At 58.9% G+C, this 18,221-nt stretch overlaps 1 protein-coding gene and 1 long non-coding RNA gene across 4 annotated transcripts; both read right to left on the bottom strand.

Moving 5' to 3' along the window:
• Positions 1–247: 247 nt before the first annotated feature.
• LOC120241204 lies at positions 248–3,759 on the bottom strand. Its single transcript, XR_005530848.1, has 2 exons — positions 3,677–3,759; positions 248–512 (listed from the first exon to the last, which is right to left on the bottom strand). It is a non-coding gene; the product is annotated as an uncharacterized LOC120241204 (long non-coding RNA).
• A 476-nt stretch (positions 3,760–4,235) lies between these two features.
• On the bottom strand, positions 4,236–17,663 carry SEMA6C (semaphorin 6C). 3 transcript variants are annotated; one of them, XM_039246340.1, is made up of 20 exons: positions 17,647–17,663; positions 15,535–15,584; positions 13,657–13,828; positions 11,768–11,882; positions 11,372–11,435; positions 11,159–11,215; positions 10,740–10,841; positions 10,435–10,525; positions 10,108–10,227; positions 9,847–9,935; positions 9,317–9,534; positions 8,899–9,030; positions 8,464–8,616; positions 8,078–8,251; positions 7,647–7,793; positions 7,351–7,428; positions 7,159–7,214; positions 6,935–6,979; positions 6,477–6,572; positions 4,236–6,066 (listed from the first exon to the last, which is right to left on the bottom strand). In XM_039246340.1, exons 3-20 carry the CDS (start codon positions 13,772–13,774, stop codon positions 5,030–5,032), a joined length of 2,892 nt encoding a protein of 963 aa, XP_039102271.1. In that variant the 5' UTR covers positions 13,775–13,828; positions 15,535–15,584; positions 17,647–17,663; the 3' UTR covers positions 4,236–5,029. The 3 variants fall into 3 exon arrangements, with proteins under 3 accessions (XP_039102271.1, XP_039102272.1, XP_039102273.1); XM_039246341.1 differs by lacking the exon at positions 6,477–6,572; XM_039246342.1 differs by lacking the exons at positions 11,159–11,215; positions 11,372–11,435; positions 11,768–11,882; ... (1 more) ...; positions 15,535–15,584; positions 17,647–17,663 and having other exon boundaries at positions 10,131–10,227; positions 10,740–10,830.
• Positions 17,664–18,221: the final 558 nt, after the last annotated feature.

The raw sequence follows: 18,221 nt of genomic DNA on the forward strand, positions 1-18,221 counted from the left end.
CCATGGTTATGGGATCAAGCCCATGCTCTGTGCTGAGCATGGAGCCTACTTGGGATTCTTTCTCTCTCTCCCTCTGCCCCTTCCCACACTCGCTCTCACTCAGATTAAAAATAAATAAATAATAAAACCACAGTTTCAACATTGTTCTTGGTGTTCTTTCATCTGTAATTTGTCCTTTAGTTGGAATAGAACCTTACTCAGCCTCAGGCAGGTAGTTAAGACACAGGTAACGTAACTTCAAGCAGCCTTTTTTTTTTTTTTTTAAACAAACTCAAGGTCAGTTTTGCTCCAGAACCAATTCAGGAGGCACCTCCACAAAGTTGCTGGCCAGTAGTACTTGAGCACGGAGAGTCACGAGGTCACTCCCTTGTGAAGAACAGATGGAGTCTTCAGCTCTAGGTATGCTGGATGGCTTCTGTCTTTCCTTCTAGATTACTCCCCTCCCTCTTTGTCTTTTTCTCTGTCCTGGGAGGCTATGACTTTCATCAGTGGGCTCCCTTGTACTTTGGATTCTACTTGGAGGAGAGGCAAAACCTGAAATCAGTATATGGATTTCCCAGGTTCCATTCACTGGGGTCCCCTGGGCCTACCCATATCCTTTGGTTAAAGGTCACTGCTCCCCTCAATGCAGTCTCTCCTTCCAGTTCCGAACAACCAATATGTCCCTTTATCCTTTCAGGCCCAAGACTGTTACTACCTCCTGTTACTGACCTATCCCTTGCCCACACTTTAAAATCAGTCCTTGGTTATTTTGAGCATGTTATCTCCTTCCTGTTAGGACCTTAATACCTGTGGTAGAGGTAGGAAATCTTTTGGACTCCTAGGCTTCTTATTTTATCCACGTACTTCAGCCTCGCTCTCATGCATGTAACCTTAAATTCTTATAAGTCAACAGTTCTGAAGGGTCAGCTGCTGGTTAAGTAGCAGAAAGTGACTCATACCTGTGTGGTTCCCAAGTGTGGGGTAGTGCCATCGAGGAGACATAAATCTGAGGGACAATAATAGCTCAGGCCCCTGTGACTTAGCTCCCAAAGAACCCAAGATGCTGAACAGCTTTTAAAGCTCTGCAACTGTGGAACCTTCTGTGTTTCAGATCCCCAAAGTCTTACACAAGCTGATGGACGCCGCCCACTGGGGCCTGGTTTCTCCCTAACCTCCCAGGGTGCCTCTGAGAATCCCTCAGGGTGACAACCTTATCCTCCCGCTGGCACATACTGGCTTTTTCTAAAGACAGAGTTTGAATTAATATCCTAATTTTGTGGGTTTACATTTAATTTTTTTAATGTTTATTTTTGAGAGAGAGTATGAGAGTATGAGCGGGGGAGGGGCAGAGAGAGAAGGTGACAAAGGATCCCAAGCGGGCTCCTCACTGACAGCAGAGAGCCCCATGTGGGGCTCAAACTCATGAACTGAACCATGACCTGAGCCAAAGTTGCACACTTAACCAATTGGGCCACCCAATTCCCCCCCATTAAAAAAAAAATTTTTTTAATGTTTGTTTATTTTTGAAACAGAGAGAGACAGAGCACGAGCAGGGTAGGGACAGAGAGAGACACACACACAGAATCTGAAGCAGGCTCCAGGCTCCGAGCTGTCAGCACAGAGCCCGACACGGGGCTCAAGCTCACAAGCAGTGAGATTATGACCTGAGCCGAAGCTGGTCGCTCGACGACTGAGCCACCCAGGCGCCTCCAATTTTATTTTTAAAAGTTTGTTTATATATGTATGTATGTATGTATTTTTAAAGTCAAAAAAGTTTTTAATGTTTTATTTATTTCTAGGAGAGAGATAGAGAGACAGCATGAGCAGGGGAGGGTCAGAGAGAGAGGGAGTCACAGACTCTGAAACAGGCTCCAGGCTCTGAACTGGCTGTCACCACAGAGCCCAACGCGGGGCTCGAACCCACGAACCGCGAGATCATGACCTAAGCAAAAGTCGGACGCTTAACCGACTAAGCCACCCAGGTGCCCCTGTATGTATGTATTTTTGAGAGAGAATCCCAAGCAGTCTCTGTAGTGCCAGTAAAGAGCCCCATCGCGGGCTCGAACCCATGAACTGAGAGATCATGACCTGAGTCAGATGCTCAGGGCACGTGAATGGCTCAGTCCATTAAGCGCAGACTTTGGCTCAGGTCATGACCTCAGGGCTTGTGAGTTCGAACCCCACAGGGATTCTGTGCTGACAGCTCAGAGCCTGAAGCCTGCTTTGGATTCCATCTCTGTCTCTTTGCCCTTCCCCAGCTCACACACTCTCTCTCTCTCAAATACAGACATTTAAAAAAAACATTAAAAAAAAGTCAGATGCTCAACAGACTGAGCCACCCAGGAGCCCCAAACTAATATCCTAATTAAAAAAAAAAAATCAACATTAAGTATCCTTAAATTATTTAAGTATCCTTAAATTAAGGGGTCATGTTTATCCCTCTGTTGTCAGTGACAATAATTTGAATTCCTTCTCTTAGTTTATTATTCACTACTCTCCGCCAGGATGAGGTATTTCATGAATATTAAGGAATTGCATACTTAGTAGTAATCTCTTTTATTTGGGGCAAAACAACCTTTTCCCCCAAAGCATTTAATTTAAACCTATATATTTATATGGTGATTTATTACAACCTCCGCCCCCCTCCCCGTTGCCATATATCCTTTACACGCTTAACGAGAGAAATTGAGGCTCAGAGAGGTTAATTGAATTGCCAAGGTCACACACAAAACTATTAAGCGGCAGAGTCCAAGGACTTTCCTTCTCAGTGCAACATAGTTGCTTTCACTAGCCCCGAGAAGCTTCTGAGAGTCCAGTCCAGGCGCTCTTGGCTAGAGGAGTCGCCATACTTGGTAGATGTTAATGAACACCCTTCCCGATTAAAACGAAAGCAGGACTTTAACCTGTAAATTGCTGCTGCCCGCACAGAGTCACGCGGTTAACTTCTCTTGCACCTCGCTTTTGAGTCTATATTTAAACCTGAGGATCATTACCCCTTTCTTGTGACGATTTTCAGGGCACGAACTGAAGTATTTTGAGACTTGTCCCTCAGAACACAAGGCTGAGAAAGGAGGCAGCCCTAACCTTTGCCTTGGTCCCCGTCTGAACCTCGGTTCGGTCTGAAGAGGGGAGTGAAGTCAGGGGTTTGGGAAGCTTCTCCACTCCTTCCTTGCTCTCCTTCACGGACTAGCAAAGTAGCAGCGGTAGCAAACATCTTGCTTTGAGCAAGGCGTCCAGAGAGGGGAACACTAAGACCGAAGGACCTCTCCAACCCGGGGAAAGACGCTCCAAGCAGAGGGTAGGTAGACTTAGAGAGCAAATACGGCAGGACAAGGTGTGGGGCATGTTCAGAGGGCGACGTTCAAGAAATCTTGGGGGTAAAATCTATTCATGAAGGCTGATGGACCCCGAGGGAAACAGATTGTTTCGTATAAGGTCGCAGTTAGGACTGATGCCTAAGCATCAGTTTGGAGGAATCGCCATCTCAAAAGGTACCCTGCTTTCTCCTTTCAAAGTAGTTTTACACGCATTACCATTACTTGAGCCTCTCAAACAACCCCATTTTTCAGATGAGAAAACTGCGGCTCAAGGAAAAGTTCTGACGTCACGATTACAGATAGTAAAAGGAGGAACGACTCGGTTCCTCACCCAATTGTTCTCCGCAGTTTCCCACCAAAGGCCCTTCCGCGCACACCTGGTAAAGGACTCCCAAGACTTCCTTAGCTGCAGGGCTCGGGCCGGCCTCCAGGCGGCGCCAGGAGGACGGCGCCCTAGGGCTCCAACGGGGCGGCTACTCGCGCCACGCGCCAGCAAAACCCCGGACTTGTAAATCCGCAGAAGCAGCCCCCGCCCCCGCGAGTGGGGCTTGAAGAGACCTTAAACTCGAGGTAGTGGGCGGGGCAGACGCTCCTGTCCGCCCCTCCCATTGGCCCCCGGGTAACAGACAGGCGCCTTCAGCCAGCCCCAGTTAGAGGAACGACAGAGTGGGCGGGCACCCGCTAGCCGACCCTCGGCGCGCGGGGCTGGAGTGCCGCCCGAGCCTCCGCGAGAAGAGGCCACGCATGCGTGTGAGGGACCACGCGCTCTGGGGACTCCTTCCCGCTCTGCCGAGGGGAACTAACTGCTTCAGATCGCTGCCGAGGGTAGCCCTGCCTCCAACCGCGCGGGCCCCCTTGCTGTCCTTTGCAGCCTCCCTGTCACGCGACAAAGAGCCCAAATTCTTTAGGACAAGATTTCCTGTTGTGAAACTTAAATCACTTGCGCTGCAGCTTCATTTTATTTCTCAAAAGATACCCTCCCCCTACCCCATGGAACAAGCTAGGAAAGCGTCCTCGATCGGGAAGGTGCTCGGGTGCGCTCCCCACCCCACCTAAGCTCTGCCGTGGGTCTCCTGGGCCCGTGTTCATCTGCACACACCATTTCTTAGCCTGCCTCCTTCAGGAAACCTCTCCTGATTAACCCCGGTGGGACCGCAGCCGTCCCAATTACTGGGGGGAGTGCAAGGCCAAGGTAAGGGCAGAGGTCCGGGGACAGAGGCGCCTCACGAGCAGACCGGTTCCCACCCCGCCCCCTCCGCTCGGAAAGTCAGGCACGGCTCGGGGACGAAGCTGTATTGGGAAGCGGAGGCTCCTACACAGTAGGAGGAGGCACGTCCCGGGAGGCCCGGGGACTCTGTACACAGCGCGCGCGCAGCCCCAGCCCCGTCGGTCCGTCCGTCCTGCGGCCCGCCCGCGGCCCAGTCTATGGAGGAAGCCCGAAGGGGCGAGTTAAGGCAGCTTGGCTGAGGGAGGGGGGAGTGGGAGTGCGCCAGGTCCCCCCCGAAAAGCTGGCTCACAGAGGGGGCGAGCTTCTCCCCTCCCACTCCTCTCTCGAGGACAGGGGGAAAGACAATAAATAAACCCGAGGCGGGCTGGGACCCCGGGAGACTCTCAGAGTCCAGAAAGGCTGGAGGTGCGGAACGTGGAGAGAGGGAGGGGTTCTGTCCTTGGAGACGCGTTCGTGCGCCCGGGCCTCAGGGGCCCAATTCGAGGACGCGGCGCGGCTCCCTTTAAAAGTTAAAATGGCTGCCGTTGGGGACCGCCGACTGGGAGGGGGACGCGACAAGGGGCGGCTTGGGGGGCAACTGGGGCTTCTCGACGTCCACCCTCTTTAGGGCGCGGCCTCGATAGCCCTCCGGCCGGCCCAGGTACAGGAGGTGTCTGCCGGGCCCCCCGCAGTACCTGGAGGGCCCCCCGGAGGGGACCCGAGTCAGCAAGGCGGGGGGCGCACGGTGCGTGGGAAAGGGCATTCTCCGGCCACCCCCGACTCCTAGTCGCGGAGCGGGGGCGGAGAGCGCGGGCCGGGGGGAGGGGGCCGCGCACTTGCCCTCGGGGGGCACGTCCAGCCTCAGCGGCGGCCCACACTCCCGCGGGAGGACGCTGGAGCCCGCAAAAAGCGTGGGCGCGGGGACCGGCTCTGGCGGGAGCGCCCGCGAGGTAAAGGCGGCCGGGGGCTCGGCCCCCTTCCGGGGTGGCTGCGGGCCGTGCAGGTAGCGTAGCAGTTCCTCCAGGGTGGTGACCTCCACTGCCTGTCCGGGACAGCCGGGCGGCGGCGGCCTCACCAGCACGCGCGGCGCGGGGCCGCCCGCTGCGTTGACACCCCGCACGCGGCCCTGGCTCTCCTTGGCGTTGTTCCCGTTGTGGTTCCACTCCCAGGGGCCTCCGGCGTGGCGGAGGTGCTTGACTGGCAGCTCGGGCGTGGACTCGGGCGTGGGCAGGCAGGCCAGCTCCGGCGGGGCGACGCCGTCGGGGGGAGGCAGGAAGGTGGTGTAGAGCTGGGGCGTCTGCGCCCCGTCCCCGTCCTTGGACGGCGGCGGCTCCGGGCCCGCACCGTGCAGCCGGGCCAAGCTGCGAAGGGAGAGAGGGCGCGGGAGCCCCGGAGTCTCGACGTCCTTGCTCCGACGTCGGTGGGCTCGGCGGCACGCGCAGGAGACCAGGAGGCCAGAGACCGAGGCGCCCAGGGCGAAGGCTGCGGCAGCACAGGCCAGGAGGAGTGGGATGGGGACGGAGAGGGAGGCTGAGGCTGGGGGGAGGTCCCGGCGCACGCCTGCCGACCGAGAGGGAGGAGCGAGGCTCAGCCGAGGTAGGGGGGGTGCGGGAGGGCCTGCCGCACCTCTCTCTTGCGGCTGGGCGACTGGGCCTCGCTCCAGCACAGCCTGACCCTCCTCCGAATGGCCTCCCCGGACCCCGCAACACACAGCCCGTCACACTAGTCCTCACACGCAGGCTCGAGCTTGGGCCCGGGGAGGCCCCATCCCAGCTCGGCCCCGTAGCCATGCCAAGAGCAAGTGCCGAACTCTGCCCGTGCGGAAGGAGGGGGGTACAGGATGCCGGGCTCTGGGGAGAGGAGGCTCCCAGGCATTAGTGAGCGTCAAACGCGTCAGTGAGGGGCTTCGGATTCTTCCAGAATCAGCAGCCCCGTGCTTCACTCCTGTCCCGCCCCGCCAGCCCCCTTACCCTGAGTGTGAGCTCCAATAGTGGAAGACTGGGGCCGGGGGTGGGCATCACTGGGGGGGCTGGGGGTCTCAGGGGGAGGGCCAGGACCCAGAAGCACTGGTGACAGAGACCAGGTCAGAGCCAGTGAGGCTCCTGTTTCCCACCTCTGACACCATTCAGAGGGTCCTCCCCACCCCCACCCCACCCCCTTCGGAACCCAAAAGTCCAGAGCTCCAGCCTCTACTTTCTTCTGCGCGTGGGGAAGGGCTCACCATGCAGGACGTTCTTTAATGTATTTTTCCAAAAACTATTTATTAAGCACCCTGCTGCCTGCCAAGCACTGAGCCCTATGCCAGGCGTGTGGAGTATGCTAACCCTGGAGACACGCTCAGTGCGCCCAGGGTGCACCGCGGAGCGGAGCGCAGACTCAGGGGCGTGGGGGCCGCGCAGGTAGGAGGGGTGGGAGCAGGTGGACTCACCATAAGCAGGATCCCCTGTGCCAGACTGACTCCCAGTAGCTCCATCTATGAAAAAGGGAGACGGGGTGAAGATGGGGGGCAGGGACAGGCTCCATAAAGAACTGAAAGGGGTGACGTGACTGTGCCACAGGACAGAACACCTCCCCACCCCCCACCATGGTGGCCGACAGCCTTCAGAGCCGTGTACAGCCACAGCTCCAGCGGCCCCTGCCCCTGCTGTTTACCTTGGCAGTCACTGTGCTCCAAGGCGTCCTGGCTCCCAGCTGGAAACACATCAGCTCTAGAAGGAAGTAGAGGTGGACGGAGGTGGCTCAGGGCAGTGAGGTGTCTCACCCCATGCCCCATCCCGGCCCTCGGCTCCCTCTCTCAGTGGTGGGGAACTTTCTCCCCAGGAGATCCAGGGGCCTCTCACTTACCCACCAGGCCCCCTGATATCCACACAGCCTCTGGAGCGATGCCAGCCACAGTACGGGTCCCGAGAAGCCAGACAGCTCCTGGGGAAGATGGGGGCCGTGAGGCTCTCCGATCCAGTCAGCCCACGCCTGGCCTCTTCTGTCACCCCGGCCTTGCAGGAGGCCCCGGCCGTATCCCCATCCTGCACACCCCAGTTCCTATTCTAGGGCCCGTTACTGCACACCTGCGCAAGGCAGCCCCCTCCCCCATGCCTGTGTCCCCGGGCTCCTAGGCAGGCCCGCCCCCAGCCTCTCCTCACCTCTGGCAGGCCCCGTGCCGGGCACACCGACTGAGAGGGAGGTGGATGATACAGCCGGAGAAAGCCACAAAGAGCCTGTGGCCCTCGGTGTCCAGCTCCAGCCCTATGACCCGCCGTGCTGTCCGGGCTGCCCGCTTCCCACTGCACCTGGAGGGGGGGGGGCCGGAAGGAGTGGACGTGAGGCAGGCAGGGCTCCTTTCTCCAGGGGCGAGCCAGAGGACAGGGTGGGGAGGCAGACGAGCCCCGAATGCAACTCCTAGGACTGCCCCCCCATCCAGCGTCTTGCCAAGTCCCTCTCCCCTACAGCTTCGGCCGTTCGGATGCCCACCCAGTGCCCATGCCATGCCCACGCCTCCCCCGACCACCTCATGTCCCACTCCTGCTCTGCTGGGGCACGGGGGGCGAGGGAGGCTGCCCCACGAAGGCCTCACCTGGAGGGGCTGTAGGCATTGATCTCTTCCAACAGGATGGGCTCGGGGCCCCCGGACAGCCCGCCTGGGGGCAGCACCTTCAGCACTACCCCGTCATCGGCGCCCAGGAACAGGACTGTAGCGTTACCGTAGGGACCGGCCCTACCGTCAACCGCTAACTGGGTCAGTAGGGCCCTAAGGGGACAGGCCTCAGGTCAGGACAACGTGACCAGTGGAAGACAGCCTGGAACAGCCCTTCCCCCAGCCCAGACTTTCCTTCTCATTGCTCTCCCTTCCGCTTCCGTGACTGCTGCTTCCCACCCATATGATTTACCTGGGGAGGCCAGAGAAGGAGAGTGGCTGGGGCGCGGGGGTCGGGCCGTGGTGTCACTTGTCTGGCCGCATACCTGCTGGTGAGGGTGAGCAGAGGCTGATGGGTGGCGGGTGGCACGGCGGGGTCCAGCAATGGGTGAGCCTTGATGAAGGTCAGGACCTCGTCAGGGAGATCTCTGGAAGAGGGGAACAGGGCAGCCACACCCACCCCCGCACAGGATCCTGGCCTGGTGGGCACATGGGAAGGAGACAGGACAGGACCCAGGGTTCAGTTAGGTCCCATACCCCGCCCCCTGCCGACTGCTCCCAAACATGACTGGTAACCTCCGCTCCCCGCCCTCCTTCACACAGACATCCAACTACTCCCTCCCTTTTCCCCACAGCCCTGCAGTCCCGCGCCTACCCACTGAGCCCCACTCCCCATCATCCCATGGACCCTCTCCCCATAACCCCATGTGGGAACACACCACTTGCTTCTGCCCTCACAAAGCCACCCCCATTCTGCGTACCTAGGGGAGGGGACCCTGTCTTCAGACACAGGCGTCCAGGCCCCATCGAGACTCCTCTGCTCCTTGAACTTGCCCTCAAATCCGTGCTCGATGTCATCCAGGTAGAAGGCACAGACTGCCGAGCCAGGGATGCTGAAAGAGCCAGAAATGGATGAGGGCTGTGTGATGGGAGGGACAGCACAGCCCCTCCCAGGTGACACAGGGCAGCCACCCTTATGCACCACAGTGGGACACGGAGCCCAGGAGGGTGAGACTGTCTCTGCGGGCCATGCTGGGAGAAAAAAACATGTGCAGAGGAGCAAACTGGCTTTGAAGGGACTTTCCCTTCAGCAGAGGCGCATTGGTAGGCTTGGGGTGGGGGGCCTGGATGCTGGTGGAACGGGGCAGACTGGGCCACGTTGGTAAGTCTCGTACTAACCTATTGATCTGGGTAGTGAAGACCCCAAAGAGAGCAGGGCGTCCGTGCAAGTTCACAGGCCCGGTTAAGGCCTGTAAGGCATCAAAATAGAAGGTAGAATCCCCGGGGACGGAGCAGTTGAGCCGTAGCTTCAGGAAGGATGTCCAGTGGCGGTCCAGGGCCCGAGGCGAGCCGCCCATGTCGCGTTTACACACACGGGCCACCCGGGAGAACTGCACCTGGAGGAGGGCCACGAGCAGGGTGAGGGCCGCAGGGCCGCTGGCGGGGCCTGGGAGCTGGAGCATCCGAGGCCCGAGGGATGACTGCTAGGGGCAGGGCGAGGTAAGGATGCAGTGTGCTAGACGGGTCTGGGTCGAGGATGGGGGACACAGCAGGAGGTGGAGGCAGAGGGCTCCTCCAAGGTGGGGCTCAGAGGCCACGGGCCTGTCAGGTGGAGATTAGGGCCCGGGCGCTCTCCGCCGACTCTCACTGGCTCTGTCAGGACCCAGCCAGAGCCTCCAGCCCCCCAGCCCTGGTGCCCGCCTCCGTACCCTTCCCAGCCGGGCGTCCTCCACGGACACCTCGCGGAAGAAGAAATAGACGTGGTCTCCGTGCTCCAGGGCGTGGACAAAGTGCGGCTCTGAGGGGGACAGACGGGAGACAGTAGGCTCAGAGACTCCAGGCCCCATGCGGCCTCCAGCCTTTGCACACGTGCACAGCATCAGCACAACCACGGTCCGCCTGCTCCCGCCACAGTCCTCCCCTGCACCTCCGCCCCAAGAGCAACTTCCCTCCCCCAGGCCCGCCCTGACCTCTCAGCCACTTGGAGTCGTACTTGGCCGAGCGGAGTGGGGGCTGAGGCCCAAGGCTTCTGTAAACCACAGCATCACTAGCCTGGAAATCCGCAGCTGTGGCCGAGTACAGGCTGCCCTCTGGAGGGGTGGGGAGGAGGAGTCAGGGGAGGGCCCAGGGATCTGGCTCTTCTTTGGCCTCCTACACCCCTGCCTCACTCACCTTGGCCCTGCCCCCTACCCCAGCCTTCCACTCAGGAGCAGAGGGGAAGATCGAATTGGGAGGAGGGCTAAGGTGAGAGCCCCCTCCCACCACAGGCCTGCTTCTCATGAGCCCTAGTGCCACACCTGCAAAGACGGCCACGTTGGACTGGGTGGCATCAAAGGGGCAACGAGCCTGCCCGCTCAGCTCTTCACCCTCCTGCTGCAGCGAAGTTATCTGGGGGCAGAGGGAGCAGATTGTTGGAACAGTCAAGGTCTTGGGGTTCGGCTAGGTGGCCCACCTCCCCGTGTCCCCGTGCCTTTCCCCCACCCGTTCAGGACCCTTGCCCTCTGGGCCCTCCTGCTCCCCCACCCTCGCTGGGTACCTACCAAGGGATCCCTTCCCATTCCCACCCCGACCCCTTCATCGCTCCCCACCCCCGCCTTTGTACCCGGTAGCTGCGGCACACGGGGCTGAATGAGTTCGTGCCACAGGCAAGGAGCGTCTGGGAGTCCCAGGGAACAAGGACACGGATATAGTTGTGGCACTCGTCCTAGAGAAGCCAAAACTCTATGTCAGCGACAGGGCTCCCTGAGACTGAAACAGGGGGTCACAGGGAGTGAGGCCGCCTCCCGTGAGCCCGTCGGGGCAACGTGGGGTAAAGTCCCAGCTAAGCTGCCCGCTACCCTGCAACCTCGGGCGGACCGTGTGGCCTACTGGAGCCTCCCTCCTCTGTGAAGGAAGGCAAACACCTTTCACTGTCTTTCCGGCGCCCTTCCCCGCCCCAGGCCCGAGATGGAAGCTCCATCCACGTGGATGGAGCTCGGGTGTGGGAAATCCTCCCCTGGAAATTCTCATCGCGCTCCTCACCGTCAGCTTTCCCCGCACGGCACAGTTCTCCATGTCTTGGCTCCGCCATGTTAGATACTGAAGGGGAAAGTCAAAGAGGGAAGACCATGGGGCAACCTGGATGCCCCTGCACATTATGGTTCCTCTGGGGTTCTTTATCCCCACAGCTTGCCCCCCACCAGACCTTTCCCAGCCCCATCTCTGTGCCTGCACCTCCTCCCACACGCCTCTTACCTTGTTGGGCACCAGCCCCTCCCCTTCCTCCTGGGCTTGAAGATCGAAGGAGAAAACGTGATCCCTGAAGGGATAGCGAGGGAGGGATCAGAGCCAAGCCCAGGCACCCCACCTGAGCTCCTTACCACACCCCACACCCCCCCTATCCCCCACACACCCCCACACCCACACCCCCGTGTAGGCTCAGCGACTCGGAGACAAGCAGGGCAACCGTCCTGCTCTCTCTCCTCCCCTTACTCCATGCCTTGGCTTTCGCACTCTAGGCCCCAGCATGTCCCAGTCCCATGGCTTGTACACCCGCATGTGTCCCCTCAAGATGCTGCAGTGGCCATGCACGTTCCACATCCTCCCAGGACCATGCATGTTGGCCCCACAACGGTGCCGCAGCTGGTTTACCGGGCAGCCACTAGCAAGGTCCGGTTCAAGGTCAGGAATCTCTGAAAGTCCAGCCCAAGTTCTGCAACCACAGCATCATCCTCCAGGCCCCGGAACCAAGATGATGGAGAAGTCCCTAGAAGACACAGACAGGTAGGTGCTGAGGCCCACCTGGACACCACACACTCTCCAGTACCCTTTCCAGCCAGATAAAATCCCGCCATGGGCCTCATGGGTGAGGAAGATGAGTTGTGAGGTATAAAAAAATACCATTAATACACCTATTAATAAAATAATACTAGCTCTGAGCACATAACCTCTGCCAACCACCATGTTAGCACTTTAGACGCATTACCTCATTTAATACGACCCTATAAGGGAAGTACAGTAAAACTTGGTTTGCGAGCAAAATCTGTTCTGGAAACATGCTTGTAATCCAAAGCATATCAAAGTGAATTTCAAGAACCATTGCCTCAGTTGTGATCGAGTGATATTTGGCATCACGTACTACTCGTATGCAAGACATCGCTCATTTATCAAGTTAAAATTTATTAGAGGGACGCCTGTATGGCCCAGTCGGTTAAGGGTCTGACTTCTCGGCTCAGGTTATGATCTCCCACGGTTCAGGAGTCTGGGCCTCAAATCTGGCTCTGTGCTGACAGCTCAGAGCCTGGAGTCTGCTTCGAATTCTCTCTCTCTCTCTCTCTGGCCCTCCTCTGCTCGTGCTCTGTCTCTCCCTCTCTGAAAGATAAACAATTTTTTTTAATTAAAAAGAAAATTAAAAAAAAAAAAGAAATGCTTGTCTTGTGGAAGGTCTTACAGTACTAATACTGGCCCCATTTTACAGATGAGGAGCCTGAGGCTTAAATCCATTAAGGAATTTGCATATGTGTCTAGCTGGGAAGTGGCAGGGTGGGGGGGGGTGGGTGCTGAGGTCCAGGTCTATACTACTCCAGAGCTGAATACAGCCCCCTCTTGGAAGGGCCGTGGGGCTGTCTGGTGACCCCCTTCCGTTCCCATGCCACACGTTGTCCTGTCTGGAGCACTTACTCCATTTCTCCCAGCCCTCTTTTTGTGTCACCCCCTCAAGGCTCTTCAGAAACCACCTCAGCCCATCCTGGGTCACTGCCTCCTTGGACCAACCCCAGCATCCACCGGCCTGACCACGGCTTCCATAATCATCGGCCCTCAAGGGAGCTCAGCGTTCGCACATGGATGGTTTACCGTCTGTAAGGTGCTCAGACCGCGTCTAGCACATGCAAGTGTTTGCTATTCTTATCCCCCAACACTTACTCTCAATGGCCTAACTACAGTCCTTAAAATTACTCTAAATCCTACATACGTAACAGGAACCTGCAAATAGAGAAAGGTTCTTCTCAGAAAAAAAGTGGGCCTATGGGTTCCCTCACGGTGGGGCCTAGGCTTCACGGTGGAGAGGGAAGGGGGAGGTGTGGGGAGCCACGGAACCAGTCCTGGGCCTTTGTGGGATAATGAATAACAAGAGCAAACACAGAGAAAGCATTTACTAGGTGCCAGGCCGAGGTCTCCGCACCTTACGTGTACGACCTCATCGAATCCCTAAATAACTCTGTGAGCTGGAATGCTGTTTGTTAGCTTCATTTTGCAGATGAGGAGACTGAGGCAAAGAAAGGTTAAACAGGCTAACCAAGGTCATGCAGCTAAGGAGCAGCCTGGCGAGGATCAGACCTGCTAAGGTGTGGTCTGGCAGAGAGTGTGGGTTCCTAAACACCAGAGGAAGGAAGTGGGGCGAGCAGAGAGGAGCGGCTGGTCTGAGCTTGCTCCTCCCGGCTACTCTCCTCTGCTGAGTGTCTTCTTGCACCCCGGCCTCCTGCACAGGTATCTCCAGTGCTGAGCTCACACAGTTGCGGGGGGAGGTGCAGGGCACTCACCTTGCAGGTCGGAGGTCAGCAGAGGAACGGGGTCCTGGGGAAAGGCAGCCCGGGTATGGGGAAGTGAGAACCACAGCAGCAGGAACAGTAGGGGCATGAAGTGGGGGGCACGGGGCATCCTGTGCGGGGCAGCTCAGGCCCCAGGGGGTGCCCCCTCACCCATATGCCGGCCCTGAAAGAGGAGACAGATAAAAGTGGGGGAAGGGGCTGGATCCCTTCACCTTTGACCCAGGCAGGCTCCCCCCTGGTCTATCCCCAGAGGACCCTGTGGGCTTGGGGGAAACAACCCCTTTCCCTGGCACTGCCTCAGTCCCAGCCAGCTGTCACTGTCACTCAAGGCCTTTTCCCTCTCCAACTGGCCCCAACTGGCTAGTGTGAGACCTGCAGGCATGACCCCAGGTAAGGACAGGACACGCCCGCTCCCCTTCCAAGCCTTCTCACGCGGCCTCTTCTCCTTTCTCCTGACTGGGCCTGGGACATTCGGTAGGTGACACCTCCTGGCCCCCCTCTTGCTAACCCCTTCTCAGTTATAATTAGACACTGAAGCCTTAACATTATAAATAGTGACTCCTTGGCACTGGAAGGAGGAAGAGGGCACTGCGTCGGCCTCCCCCTCCCTCACAGACCCCCTCGGCACCCTGGGTCAGGCGCTGTGCCCAGACAGACACAGCTGCGAGGAAGCCATCCCCTGTCTGGGGTTGAGGAAGACCAGGGTGGCGGAGAGGAAGCCTAGGGGTCGTGGTCTTGGTCTAAGTTCATGCTTCGAGGGCTCTTCCCCTCACTTGGGAGAAGGCGGGTAGGGAGGGGTGTCGGGGGTGGGGTGGGGGGCTGCCTTAGCCAAAAATGAATCTGCATCAAAGCCAGATCAGAAGCTAAATTTAGCTCTGGCTGCAGCTGTCTGCCCGACCACTGTGCCCCCTCCCTACCTCTCTAACCCCCTGTTCCCTCCCTGGCTCCTAAGAACCAGGGCATGTACTTGATGAGCAAGAGCAGAATCACCCCCTGTCAGGAGCCAGGGATGGCCACCCTGGTGAGGAGAAATGGCTGAAAATGTCCCTCTTTCCCTTCCTTCCATCTTCGGGCTGCCTCAAAATGGAAATATAAATAATTCAACAACAGGCAGGCAACAGTAGCCCAAAGTCCAGGAAAAGATGGATATGGCGGAAGGGATGGTGAGACAGCCCCCTTCCCGCCCAGCGGCACCGCCAAGCCCGCCCCAGCTGGCCCTGGTTGGGACCCACAGTGGGAGGTGTATGTACACCAGCTTCCTGTCCTCCTTCCCCTCAAACTGAAGTGAGGGGCTGAGGAGCTCCTGAAATCAGGTCAGGGTGCGGATCCTTCCTTTCTGTGAACAGAGAGCTCTCCTTCGCCAATCCTTGGCTGTTCATCCCGCCTCATTCCCCAAAGAAGAGACCCTGGGCTTGCAAGCCCAGCCCCTTCCATCGCCCCAAATCCACCCTTGGAGCCAGCACCCAAGTGTACCCCACCCCCAATCCAGCGTCATTGGTGGGGAGGTTGACGTCAGATGGGGTCCCAAGAGAGCTGGAGGAGGGGAAGGGGGAGGAACATTAATGATGACCCCCTCCCCAGGGGCAGAGCAGTCAGCTAGCTAACGACCCTCTGGTGCCGAAAGGCCAAGCCTCCCTAACCACCCCCCCACCTCAGGTTTCCGGATGCTGGTGCTCCCAGGGGAAGAGAAAGGGACACAGCCTGTCTCCTACCCTCCCCCTCCTGCTCCCCCCCTCCAAGTTGCTCTGGGCAACTGGTGTCTTCACCCAGGAAACAACTTTGGCCTCTGGCAAGTGGGGAGAACAGCCAGACCCTCTTCCTGCTCCCGTTTCCACCCCCTGCCCTCAGCGCTGCCGCCCCTTTCCTTACCTGGGGTCGTGACTCCTGTAGGGAGTTGAGGGGGATAGGAAACCTCTGACCTGATGGAAGAAGGGACAGGAGGGAAGAGGCTTAGTGAGACCTCTTTACCACATCCCTTAAAAGTAAGTGTGAAAATCTGGGAGAAGTCTACCGAGGCTAGGGAAAAGGACACGCTGCCCGGGAAGGGGGTGGGGGGGTGGGGCGCGGCACGAGCTGGGGGGGGGGCGGGGGGCTGTTGACAGTGACAGTGAGCTTGATTACAAAGGTGCTCGCGGCTTCAAGCCCAGAGATGTGAGGGCAGGGGCTGGGGCTGGCCCCTTGCCAGAAACTCCTGGAATTGAAGGCCCAGTCTTGGGGAAAAGGGTGACAGGGAGAGTTTGTGGGGCATGCCGACCACTCCCACATTAAAACCCTCGGAATTCAGCAGCCTTCACAGCAAAAGCGCCCTAGCTGGGGACAATAGAGGCTAATTTGCATCTCATTTACATGCTCTTCATTTCTAGGCAAAATGCTCCGATAGCGAGCACCCCCAGACCCTTCCTTCTCCCTTGAGAGAGCAGGTCCTGCCTACCTCCAGCCCAATGTCTCTGCACCCCACCCCCCACCTTGGGCTGGATTAGTCCAGCCTCTGAAAACACTTGGTTGGCCTTTGCATTGGCCCCTAGACTCGCATGATATGTCTTTAAGAAGGCTTTTCCCACATTTGTTTTTGGAGGAGCAGCATCTGAGCAGTTCTCATGCCACCCGGGGCCTGGGGAAAGGCTTACTCGGCTGAGACCAACCCCAGATGCATCATACCCCCCATCTGAAGCAAATGGGGGAGGCCTGGCCATCCCTTTCTTCCCCTCCTAGGTCCTCCCTTTGCTGGGAGAGAAAACAGCCCTTCTCTCTCCTCCTGGCCCTACAGCCACCTCTGGGGAGTGGCCAGGGTCAGAGCCAGAGTCAAGGGGGGGTGGAGGGGGAGGCTGGGGAAGGGATGGAGAAGGGGAGACGGGGCTGGGGACAATAGCAGGAAGCTCTCAGGCTGGTCTCCCGCCCCAGTCCACCTTCCTCTGGGGGAGCAGACGGAGGTAGAGGGGGTGGGGGGCGCGTTGAGGATCCTCGAGAAACAGGCTGAAGGCGCGTTCCCTTCTCCAAGACATTTCCCCCACCCTCTGCCCCTGGCTCCGCACCTACTCTCCCTCCCACCCAACCCCCAACGAGGATAATCCAGGTGTTTAGAGCCTGGCATAAGGTGGGCCCCGGGCCAGGGGCTCGACGTGTTTCCCCCTCACTGGATCTGGGGCTCCGAGAGGGGCGGGTAGCAGAGTCTGGGCCGGGACCGGGTCCCAGAGCCACGTTAGCGGGAGGAGGGGCTGGAGGGGCCTGCAGGCTCAGACAGAGTGAGGATGGGAGCGGGGGTTGGGGAGAGGAGGCGGGTCTCCCAGGCCAGAGAAACAGGGCCAGAGGCGGGGAATCGAAGAGGGCAGGCCTGGGGCCAGCGCTGAGCGGGCTAAAGGTGCAGTCTCCAGCTAGGCTCTCCTGCTTGGGAGACCCTGGTCTAACAAAGCCCAGGGACGAGTGGGGTGAAGAAAGGAGAAGGGCACGGGGACTTGTTTCTCGGGGGGCCCCTTCCCCGACTCTCTGTCCAAGCCAACCCCCCGAGAGGTGCTCAGACTCGCCGCTTGCACAAGGACAGAGGTGCAGCTGTGACACTAAAGTCCGGAACGACACGTCCCCCTTCCCATCCCTGCAGAGACATCGAGAGGGTCCAGTTCTCCGCGGGTTTCCGAGCCTAGTTTCCCTGCCCAGGAGTCGAGGGACCAGGGTTTCCACCCTCTGTACGGTGCGCGCCTCAAATAATCCCCTTTCGCGCTCCCCAATCCAGAGGACGCGACTCGGAGAAGCCCGAAGGGAAGAGGCGCCCAGACGCTGCGCCCAACAGTGAGTGCACTGACGGGGCTCGGCCACGGCCCCCTCCTTCCTCCAAGCACCCCAACTCCGCTGACCCTCTCCGCCAGCCAGGCACACAGCGCACTGGCACCCTCCCGGCTCCCTCTCGCACTTCGGTAGGTTGCCCCCAGCCTGAGGCGTCCCCCGTCCTCCTGGCCTCCCTGCAGCCCTATCCCTGCTCCGGGGTACTTGCTCCGAGATCCGGGTCAGCGGGACCGAGATCGCAGCGGGCGGGCAGCGGCCCCGCACCGCGCCGAGTTCGCAATCCGTGATTGGGGCTCTGGCGAGATGTGATGAGCGTCCGAATGGGATGAAGCTTGGATTGGAGGTCCCGGGCGCTGTCCTGTAGGGCAAGCCCAGGGTCCCAGTCGCAGCCCCCACTCCCGCCGCGGCTCCGCGCAGGAAAACAATGCGACCGCCCGGGGCTCTGGGCCGGGCCCCAGCCGCCCCGCCCGCCTCCCGGCCGACTCCGCCTCCTATCCGCCTCTGGGTCGTTGCAACCAATCCGACCCCCGGACGCTGGCTGGACACCGCCTTCTCGACACCTCTCCACCAATAGTCCTCCTAGGGGGCGGAGCGTAATGAGCACCGCCCATCAAGAGGGCCAGGCCGGGAGGCTGAGCCGGAGACCAAAGCCAGGCGCGAGATGGAGAAACCAGCGGACCGTCGCAGAGACTCGTACAGAGGAGGGGGGTGGTGTCTCATGAAGAGGTCTTGGGGAGGAATCTCACAAGAGAGAGGAAGAGAAGCTGGAAGGAGAGAGC

This window comes from Hyaena hyaena, unplaced genomic scaffold (assembly GCF_003009895.1).
Source record: "Hyaena hyaena isolate Hyena2069 unplaced genomic scaffold, ASM300989v1 scaffold_284, whole genome shotgun sequence".
In the NCBI taxonomy this organism is placed as follows: domain Eukaryota; kingdom Metazoa; phylum Chordata; class Mammalia; order Carnivora; family Hyaenidae; genus Hyaena; species Hyaena hyaena.